Below are 10,534 nucleotides of genomic sequence, written 5' to 3'. Positions count from 1 at the left end.
CAATCGCCCTAATGAAGAAACCGCCCCTGCTTTCACAGCCTGTTGGGACGAGTGCTGTTAGCGAGTGCCTATGATGCCCGTCACGACGCACAAGTGAGTAGTGTGGTCAGTGTCTCCCAAGTGCTGATGTTTACCCATCGCACCGGGTACTTATTTGAGGCCGAGTCGACCTATGGGAGCCCAGGACTGATTCCGATAATCACCACTGGTGTTGGTCGTGAGCGGGAATCGAACTCGGTGGCCAGGTTCGTAGCGCAGCGCGCTAACCGCTACAACTACCGCTCCCCATGGTTGTTCGTCCAGAATTTGAACCCGGGACCTCTCGCACACAGGCACACACAGACAATCGCACAGACATACAGACGGACAGCCATGCTGGGCCATTTGTAGTGGAGTATGTCATGACCATGCGATAAGCTTGCGAGCCCCGATTGGCCATTACGATCCTGTTATGCGCAAATAGTCGCTCAGACATGGACAACGCGGCTGGCGGAGAGATGGACTGGTTCGGGGCTGCGCTGCCCAGCGCGGGGACGATCGGTGCAAATTCGCTCATCAGCGGAATCTCACCACCTCCACCACGAGCTCCTGGCGGATGAACCTCCTCCCCGGAACAGCCAACTGCAACACAGCGACAAGACAAAGGCAATGATCACCCGTACAGCCTTAACAGACTGGAGGAGCAAGTGCTGCTAGCGAGCAACTGTGAAGCAAGGAACGGCACACGAGGGGGTGGGTGTCCAGAACCACGCCCGGCCACCTTTGTCTCCCATATGTATGTTGAACTTCTTTCGCACCGTACGTAGCCAACCGTGCTAATTGGAGGTGCGAGTTGACCTAGGCGAGGCCCAGGAGCGGTTCAGAAAATTGTGGCCGGTGTGGGAGGGAAGCCCCACCTCACTGAGGCCCTCGATGGCCGCCTCGACCCTCTGCAGGGCGCACGCGTGACGCGTGGCCTCCTCGGCCTCGCGGCGGCCCTGGTTGATGCGGCTGGCCAGGGCGTGGAGGCCTCTCTGGGCCTCCACGAGGCACGGCCGGTCAGGGTGCTCCTCCGGGGTGTGCTTAAGCAGGTCCTGCCGTGGGGGGCCGACACAAGCGCACGCACACACACGCACGCACACACACGCACGCACACACACGCGTCACTCCACCACCCCCTCTCCTCCTGCTCATCATCATAACCATGGAGTGGAAGATGGCAGCAGCCTTCACGTGGCCCACTCTGTGAAGTGGGAGATCACGGCGAATCGCAGCAACGCGGCGACCGAACATCGACCATCGACCTCCTGGTCTCCAGAGCAAGAACACAAGCCAATCACCATCATCATCCTCCTTCGTGGACTGGAAACCTGGAGCCACGATGAACCCCACACTCGTGACTCAGACAGGCCTGGTACAGAGCACCTCGAGACAATGCCAACCACGCTACGTCAATGTCCCCACCCACCCCCGCCCCTCGACCCCCCCCCGCCAACCCCCCCCCAGACCTTGATGAGGAGCTCGTATCGTGGGATCCTCTGCACCGGTTTGATCATGAGGTCAGCCAGGGCTTGCTTCTCCCGGTTCTCCCGCATGCATTGCTGGGAAGGGGACAGGGCAAGGCATCAGCGGTGCTGCGTACGAGCAAAGGCAATACAAAGATCCCCCGTGTAGCCTTTAACAGACTGTTGGGGCAAGTGCTGTGTGCGAGTAGCACCTATGAAAGTTACGAACACAGTCTCACTCGTATCACTCTTCTATCGCTACCACCACGGTCACTGTTGCCCCTGGACTCCACTCGTCGATTCCTCCTCCGCCCGTGTTGAGGACTCGCTCTCTGTGCCGTCTCACCCACCACCACCCCTCTGTGTTCAATCACTACCACCACCAGCAATGCAGGGCACAACAACAAGCACGAAGACCATCCATACAGCCTTAACACCACCGATGACGGCTGGTAGGGCAGACGAGGCGTCGGTGTGGTCAGCACCGCGCCCGGCAGCCTTTGTCTCCCCAGTGCCGATGTCCATGACGAGCCACGTGCTGGGTGCAGGCCACGGTCACGCACTGACCGTGGCCACGAGAGGGCGACGCAGCACTGCGAGCCGGGTTCACCAAACGGCGTTGGGGTCGACTGTGCTGTGGCGAAGGGCCATTGTTCGAAACGTCGTCTATTTTATTTTATACCATTAAGGCCTCGCCTTCAATCCCCTCTCCTCCCACCCGTACCTCTCTCCTGCCCCTGCCCATATTCCTCCTCCACGCTTCTCATGCTTTGTACTCCACCTTCTCCCCTGACCTCTCGTCTCCTCTCTACCCCCATTCCATCCTTCCCCCCTCCTCTCGCAGTCCCTTCTGCACCTCGCTCGCCTTGCTCCTCTCTCCCCTCCTGCCGTCTCTTCATCCCTCTAACCTCCACTCCACCTCCACTCCACCTCCCTCCCCTATCTCTCTCTCTCTCTACATCTCTCTTCCATCGCACCTCTCCTAACGAATCTCCTCTTCTCGCATCCTCTCTCACCCCCCTCTCTCACCCCCCAGCCCCTCTCTCACCCCCCCCAGCCCCTCTCTCTCCCCCCCCAGCCCCTCTCTCACCCCCCCCAGCCCCCGCCCCTCACCTCGAGGAAGCGACTGAACGAGGCCCTGGCCTTGTTGGCCACCTTCACGGCCTCCTGGGCGTGCGGGAAGTTGTCGATGTAGGCCGAGTAGGAGTCGGCCAGCAGCTCCTTGGAGAACTGCGGGGACGCAGAGGGGCCGAGGGACCGGAGAGTGGAGATAGGGAGAGGGAGGGACGGGGAGATGGTTTGGGAGATAAAGAGAGATCGGTATGGAGCGAGATGAAGAGGGAGATGCAGAAATGAGGAGAGAGGGAGATAAGAAGAGGGGGGGGGGGGGAGTTGGAGAGAGAGATAATGAGAGAGGGGAGAGATAATACGAGTTGGTGAATAAAGCAAAGAGAGAGAGAGCGGAAGATCAGCCCATGGAGGAAGATGGATAGAGGGAGAGAGTGAGAAAAGAACAGGAATAGATGACCATTATATTTTATTACCATTGTTTATGTTACCAGGAAAGGCCCACAGCTATATAGCTGATTTTCAGAACCGACCTGGCCACAACTGATAGCTCAACGAAGTCGCTTTGCATGTGGACATTCATAGCAGCCAGAATACTTTAAACGCGTGACGTTGATACTCGGAGCGGGGAGAACATGCAACCTCCAAATACGCAGGCGTCAGGGTCGGGGTCGTACCCAAGACCTCGTGTATCCCAGGCGAGGTAGTGAACAGGGAGAGAGATGATGGGCGGGAGCGATGGAGAGGGGCGGGAGCGATGGAGAGGGGCGGGAGCGAGCGCGGGGCGACTCGAGTGTGCCGTGCCACGCGTGTCGGAGCGTCTCCCCTGAGTCGCGTGTCGGAATGCCGCTGTTTACATCGGGCGGTGTGCGTGTGTGTGAGTGTGCGTGTGTGTGAGTGTGCGTGTGTGCGTGTGTGTGCGTGTGTGTGAGTGTGCGTGTGTGTGAGTGTGCGTGTGTGCGTGTGTGTGCGTGTGTGTGAGTGTGCGTGTGTGCGTGCGTGTGTGTGTGTGAGTGTGCGTGTGTGTGAGTGTGCGTGTGTGCGTGTGTGCGTGTGTGCGTGTGTGTGAGTGTGCATGTGTGCGTGTGTGAGTGTGTGTGAGTGTGCGTGTGTGCGTGTGTGAGTGTGCGTGTGTGCGTGTGTGAGTGTGTGCGTGTGTGTACGTGTGTGCGTGTGTGTGAGTGTGTGCGTATGTGTGAGTGTGCGTGTGTGCGTGCGTGTGTGTGTGCGTGTGTGAGTGTGTGCGTGTGTGTACGTGTGTGCGTGTGTGTGAGTGTGTGCGTATGTGTGAGTGTGCGTGTGTGCGTGCGTGTGTGTGCGTGTGTGTGTTTGTGTGTGTGTGCGTGCGTGTGTGTGAGTGTGTGCGTGTGTGTGTGTGTGAGTGTGTGTGTGTTTGTGTGTGTGCGTGTGTGTGAGTGTGTGTGTGTGAGTGTGTGTGTGTGAGTGTGTGTGTGTTTGTGTGTGTGCGTGTGTGTGAGTGTGTGTGTGAGTGTGTGAGTGTGCGTGTATGTGTTCGTGTGTGTGTTTGTGTGTGTGCGTGTGTGCGTGAGTGTGCGTGAGTGCGTGAGTGGTACGTGAGTGGGTGCGTGAGTGTGTGTGCGCGTGTGCGTGAGTGTGTGTCAGTGTGCGTGAGTGGGTGCGTGAGTGGGTGCGTGAGTGTGTGTGCGTGAGTGTGTGTGTGTGCGTGTGTGTACGTGTGTGTGTGCGTGCGTGCGTGTGTGCGTGGGGAGCGGCGGTGCAGTGGCTAGCGCACTGCGCTACAAAACCGGCAACCTTCCTATCCATCGACTCCGCCGATTTATTTGCCCATCCATCCGACCATCCGTCCCTCTCCCTGTACAGTATCCATCCGCCCATCTGTCCATCTATCCAAATGTCTATTACTCCATCCAATTGTCTACCTATCCATTTATCGACCTGTTAATTTATATATCCATCGGTCTGCGAGTGCATTGCGTTTGAATTCACTCCAGATTGTGGGAGCCCCCCTCCGTCTGGTGCCTCGTGGAACAAAAACAGAAAACTTGTCGTGCCGCGGGGCGCGGTCCTGGCAGGGCCCTCGACTCCAAGCCCGAGATCCGCGCCCTCGCAGGGAGACAAAGACGGACGGGCGAAACCCGATTTCGCACCCCTTGCAAGTCGCGCCAAGACACATACACGCGGCGCGCGGTGAGTTACGAGTTTACAAGGGGAGGGAGATGATACCACTGGGAGGGAGATACCACTAACTCCCACCCCCAGGGTCTCTCTCCCCCACCCCCAGGGTCTCTCTCCCCCACCCCCAGGGTCTCTCTCCCCCACCCCCAGGGTCTCTCTCCCCCACCCCCAGGGTCTCTCTCCCCCACCCCCAGGGTCTCTCTCTCCCACCCCCAGGGTCTCTCTCCCCCACCCCCAGGGTCTCTCTCCCCCACCCCCAGGGTCTCTCTCCCCCACCCCCAGGGTCTCTCTCCCCCACCCCCAGGGTCTCTCTCCCCCACCCCCAGGGTCTCTCTCCCCCACCCCCAGGGTCTCTCTCCCCCACCCCCAGGGTCTCTCTCCCCCACCCCCAGGGTCTCTCTCCCCCACCCCCAGGGTCTCTCTCTCCCACCCCCAGGGTCTCTCTCTCCCACCCCCAGGGTCTCTCTCTCCCACCCCCAGGGTCTCTCTCTCCCACCCCCAGGGTCTCTCTCCCCCACCCCCAGGGTCTCTCTCTCCCACCCCCAGGGTCTCTCTCCCCCACCCCCAGGGTATCTCTCCCCCACCCCCAGGGTCTCTCTCCCCCACCCCCAGGGTCTCTCTCCCCCACCCCCAGGGTCTCTCTCCCCAACCCCCAGGGTCTCTCTCTCCCACCCCCAGGGTCTCTCTCCCCCACCACCCGTGGCCTCGTAACCCCTGACCGCGTGTACCACGCGCCTTGCGTCTGACATTTGACCCCGCCATACCCCCCCCGCCTCCCTCCCGTTCATCCTCCCCGCTGATAGGGATTTAAAATTAGTGCGTGCGATAACGAGACACAGAGCAGCAGCCAATGGGTGCCCACGGTTCACACGTGGGCCCCCCTCCCCTATCCCCCACAGTCCCCCTCCCTGCCCACCCATCACAGTCCCCCTCCCTGCTCACCCAATCGCGTCGCTTATTTGACTGAACAAGGACAAAGGTTCCCCGTGTAGTCTTTACCAGACTGTTAGGGCAAGTGATGTTAACGAGCACCTATGAAGGGTGGCAAGGCACACGAGGGGGTGGGTGGCCAGTACCAGGCCCGGCCGCCTTTGTCTCCCCAGTGCTGATGTTTACACAACGCAACGAATACTCATTTAAGGCCGAGTCGACTTAGGAGGTAGCCCGGGACCGGTTCAATTACGCGCCACTAAAATTGGCCGTGAGCCGAAATCCAACTCTGGTCGCCGAGTTCGTTGTGCTGCGCTCCCTCTCTTGGACTGAACGACCCCCCCCCAACTCCCCCCCCACTGCCCCTCTCTTTGTCACGACACAAGCGGCAGAGCCTCTCAGTTGGCGAGTGCTAAGCGTGACCCATGGCGACTGCTAAGCGTGACCCATGCCGCAGGCTGCAATGACCCAGGCGGACAAAGCGAGGGGACTTGGCGTTCCGCTCGGCACGGCGGGGGGAGGGCGCGGGGGGGTTTAGACGCCAGGAATAACCCAGAGCGGGGCTCCCCCCCCCTCCACCCCCTCATGCCCTCCGCCTCCTCTCGCTCCTACGACGGACTCCGCGTCCCCTCTCCTCCACCTCATCCGCATCATCCCCTTCTCTATCCATCCTACTCCTTATCCAACTCCTCTCTCCTCCTCGCCCTCCCTCCTCCTCCTCACCCCCTGCTCAAACTCGACTGCTCCTTTTCGCCTCTTCCTCCCTCCTGCACACCTCCTCGACAGCTCCTCGACAGCTCCTCATCCCCGTCTCTAACGTCTCCCCCCCCTCCTCCCCCTTCCCCTCTCCTCCACCTCCTCATGCCCCCCCCCTCTCTCTCTGTCACGCCGAGGGGAGTCGCCGTCCCCAGACTCGAGAGACGCAAAGGGCGGCGCGAGAGGAGAAAGGAGATGGAGGGGAAATAAACAGGTTCGGTGCGAGATGAAAGAGAGAGGGAGGAGAGAGAGGGAGGGGGAGATGACAGAGGAATGGGAGAGAGAGAGGTGAAAGGGATGGAGGAGGGGGGTAAAGAGGGGGAGAGAGTGAGAGCGAAGGTGGGAGGGAGGAGAGAGGAGAGGAAATGGAGAGAGGAGTGGGGTGGGGTGGGGGAGAAGTGGGAGGTAAGAGATGAGAGGGAGAGGGATGCGAGAGAGATGAAAATGGAAATATTGAGAGGTGAGAGAGAGAGAGAGGAATGGGAGGGAGAGGGGAGAGCGGTCCAAGTGTCGTTCCTTTCGACTCAGCCATTCGGGAACCCCTGAGTCACCTCCCTCCCTGTAGTGGCGTGAGGAGGAGGAGGAGTTGCAGAGCTCCACTCTTGCTTTGGCTTGACGCATTCTCGTTATTATCAGGCCATGGGCGTTCTGATCTCAATCAGCCGGTGCTGCTTTGCTGACGCATGACGCCCGACACATTATTTCATGTCGAGCTGACCTAGGCGTGGACCACGCCAGCTACAGATGCCACGCATCGCCAAGGAGTGATGCCACACTGCCTGGGCTCCAGCAGCGTGTTCACACACAAAGACAAAGATCCCCCGTATAGCCTTAACAGACTGTCGGGGCAAGTGTTGTTGGCGAACACCTATGAAGGCCAGAACGGCACACGAGGGGGTGGGTGGCCAGCACCACGCCCGGCCGCCTTTGTCTCCCTAGTGTTGACGTTTTTTACGCACCGTACCAGGTACTCATTTGAGGTTGAGTCGACCTAGGGGAGGCCAAGGACTGGTTCAGATAATCGTCACTGATGTCAGCCGTGAGCGGGAATCGAACTCGGGTCGCCAGGTTCGTAGCGCAGCGCACTGACCGCTACACCACCGCTCCCACTGTTCACACACGCGCACGCGCGCTCTCGTGCGTACAACCTCACGTACACAAAGGCACAAACAACAACAACAACAGCCGCTGTCCGCCGCTCAGTAGCGGTGACGTCACCACGGCGCCCGTGCCAGGCTAGGTGTGCTTTGAGGTCGTCACGCGAAATGAGGCAGGCTCTCTGTTGGCAGGGGGTCACGGGACAGACCCAGGTGTTGTGGGTTAACTCGCAGATGCACCACGTGGGCTCCCCACTGCGCCAACACAGCACGTGCACACACGTCCAAGGGGAATGCACACGGGGGAGGGGGGGGGGCAATGGGGGAATTGCCCCCCCCCCTCCTCCTTGAGACCCCCAATATATTTTTAATATCGACCAAATAAAATGTGTTATGAAAGTTAAAAAAAATCTTGCCATGTCGGGACTGCCCCCCTCACCGGTAGGTTTGTTGCAGCTCTCGGGGTCTGTGGAAGGGGGTTGGGGGGTGGGTCTAGGGGGGGGGGGGGGGCTCGCACCGACTCGACGAGGAGGTCCCCCACGGTCTGGCGCTCGTGCCACGACTCGACGCAGGCGGTGACGCGCGCCAGGAAGCACTCGTGGTGACCCAGGATCTCGGGCACCTGGTAGAACATGTCGTCCACCAGCGCAGGGTCGCACAGCCCCGCGTTCTCCGCCTGCTTCAGCGGCCGCATGTAGCCCTGCACACGCGACGGCGTTAGTCGTGGAGATGGTGCGCCGGCTTTACGTGGCATGCATGTTGTACGCATGTTGTATGCATGTTGTATGCATGTTGGACTTATTTTGCACCGTGCGTAGCCAACCGCGCTAATCGGAGGTGCGGGGGATGGGCAGCAAACTAAACATCTAAAGGGTGGTGGTGAAGATGGTGGTGGTGTTGATGGTGTTAGTGGTGCTGGTGTTGGTGAGAACAATGGTATGGGTGGTGATGTTGGTGGTGTTGACGTTGGTGGTGATGATGGTGAAGATGATAAGGATGGTAGTGGTGTTATTGGTGACGATAGCGGTGCTGTTGATGTCTACGTGATTTCCTACATCAAATGAGCATTGAGGCATTGTTATTCACATCCGGTTTACAGCCACAAGCCAGTGGTGGAAACTCCACATTATTATGGCGGGGGCGAGTTCATCCATAAGAAATATGGCAATTGACTTCCCCACAAAGCGATACCAATTGTTACCCACCCCGTGGGGATGATGGGCCAAGTCACGTGGACACGTGGCCTATTCTCAATCCGCTGCTGGATGAATAGAATCGCTGGTGCGGGTGGAGATTGGATAGAATAGGTGATTCATTTAGGAATGAATCCACTGCTGGATGAAGCCCTTCCGTGCCGGCGAGTGCTGTCCACAGGGGGGGGGGGGGTTGGGAAGGAGAAAGGGGCTGCCCAGGACCAGCTCCGACATCGCTCGCTCGCTCCTGATGTTGACCATGGCTGGGAATCGCAGTCAGGTCGCCAGCTTCATAGCACAGTGCCCTAACCACTGCGTCACCCCCCCCCCCGCCAGAATCGTCAAAAGGCTTGGAAATTAGGAAGTGCAGAAATAACCACTCCACCCCCCACTCGCGCTCCAGGCCCGCGAATTTAATCCTCCACTCATCTCCTCCTCCACCCCTCCTCCCCTCCACCTCCCAACTGCCCCCCCCCCGCCAAGTCCCCCTCCCCCACCCCCCTCGCAAACCCTGCCCCCTAGGCCAGGACGCACCTGAGAGCGCGGGACACGTGACTCACGGGCGCGCGCACAATGCCCGCCCTTGTTCTCGCCGAGCGGAGACTGCCCTGCCCCTGGCACTGACACTGCCCTTCCCCTGGTGCTGAGACTGCCCTTCCCCTGGTGCTGAGACTGCCCTTCTCCTGCTACATTACCAGCCACCACCACTGTCACCTCTCTCTTGAGCTCGCCGACAGTTGGGGGGGGGGGCATTTTTAGGGGGTGGGGGCGAGGGGGGTTCTGGGCGGGGGGGGGCAGGGGGGTCTAACACAAACGAATGATTGTTCGCACTTAAAATAAACCACAACTCAAGGGCATTGTCCTTGAGGAACAATACAAGGCATCGGCTGGCTGCTAAGAAAGACAAATATGTCCCGTATAGCCTTTTACAGCATGTTGGGGCAAGTGCTGTTAGGGGGCCCCTATGAAGGCCAGAATGGCACACAATAGGGTGGGTGGTCAACACCACGCCCGACCGCCTTTGTCTCCCTAGTGGTCATGTTGTTTACACATCGCACCAGATACTCATGTGATGCTGAGTCGACCTAGGGGAGGCCTGGGACTGGTTCAGATAATCGTAACTGTTGTTTGGTCGTGAGCGGGAATCGAACTCGGGTCACCAGGTTCGCAGGGCAACGCGCAAACCACTACACCACCTCTCCCCACAACCTGCCCACACACTCACTCTGCAGAACAGGGGTAGAGCATGCAAACTCGACATTTAAAGACGCCCGAGTCGGGAGTCGAACCCAGGCTCTCCGTGCTGAGTGCTACCACTGCACTGTGCAGCCGTCCGTCCCTCGCTGGGCTCTGTGCCCCCCGAAGCCATTGGCGGGGGTCAGGGGACGTGGTCAGACTGACGATGCCTATGACCTCTCAGCGGAAGTAGAATACTTCAGCAGCATGGTCATCATCATCAGCAGCAGCATGATCATCAGCAGCAGCATGATCATCAGCAGCAGCATCAGCAGCAGCATCAGCAGCATCATCATCAGCAGCATCATCAGCAGCTTCATCAGCAGCAGCATCATCAGTCAACTATCCCAGCCAGGTGGCTCAGCGTCGGAGCGAGCGGCTCGCAATCGGAAGGGTGGGGTTGACCCAGCCCATCATCCCGCCCTCCGGGGTCGTTAAAACTAGTACCACTTGACCAGACTCGTCCCCGTCATAGGAATGCGGAATATCCACCACTGGCTCAGAGTTGTAAACGGGAGACGAACACCAATGGCTCACGAGGGCACGGCGCGAGGAGGAGGCGCGTGGAGCGTTCTGAGCGCCGTGTGAATACGGGAAGGGAAAACCACAACAA

At 59.4% G+C, this 10,534-nt stretch overlaps 1 protein-coding gene across 2 annotated transcripts in view; it reads right to left on the bottom strand.

Annotated features, from left to right (window-relative positions):
* The window catches only part of LOC144722802 (uncharacterized), a 53,614-nt gene that overhangs the window by 5,165 nt on the left and 37,915 nt on the right, over positions 1–10,534 (bottom strand). For both annotated transcript variants that reach the window (XM_078601233.1, XM_078601231.1), the window contains exons 3-7: positions 8,010–8,192; positions 2,598–2,714; positions 1,488–1,580; positions 897–1,073; positions 571–621 (exon numbers count right to left, since the gene is read on the bottom strand). In XM_078601233.1, the coding sequence (XP_078457359.1) occupies positions 571–621; positions 897–1,073; positions 1,488–1,580; positions 2,598–2,714; positions 8,010–8,192 (621 nt within the window). The remainder of the gene's footprint in view (positions 1–570; positions 622–896; positions 1,074–1,487; positions 1,581–2,597; positions 2,715–8,009; positions 8,193–10,534) is intronic.

Source organism: Lampetra planeri, chromosome 15 (assembly GCF_965212315.1).
Source record: "Lampetra planeri chromosome 15, kcLamPlan1.2.h2, whole genome shotgun sequence".
In the NCBI taxonomy this organism is placed as follows: Eukaryota; Metazoa; Chordata; class Hyperoartia; order Petromyzontiformes; family Petromyzontidae; genus Lampetra; species Lampetra planeri.
The sequence above is the reverse complement of the archived record's forward strand: the minus strand, read 5'-3'. Positions and strand labels throughout refer to the sequence as shown.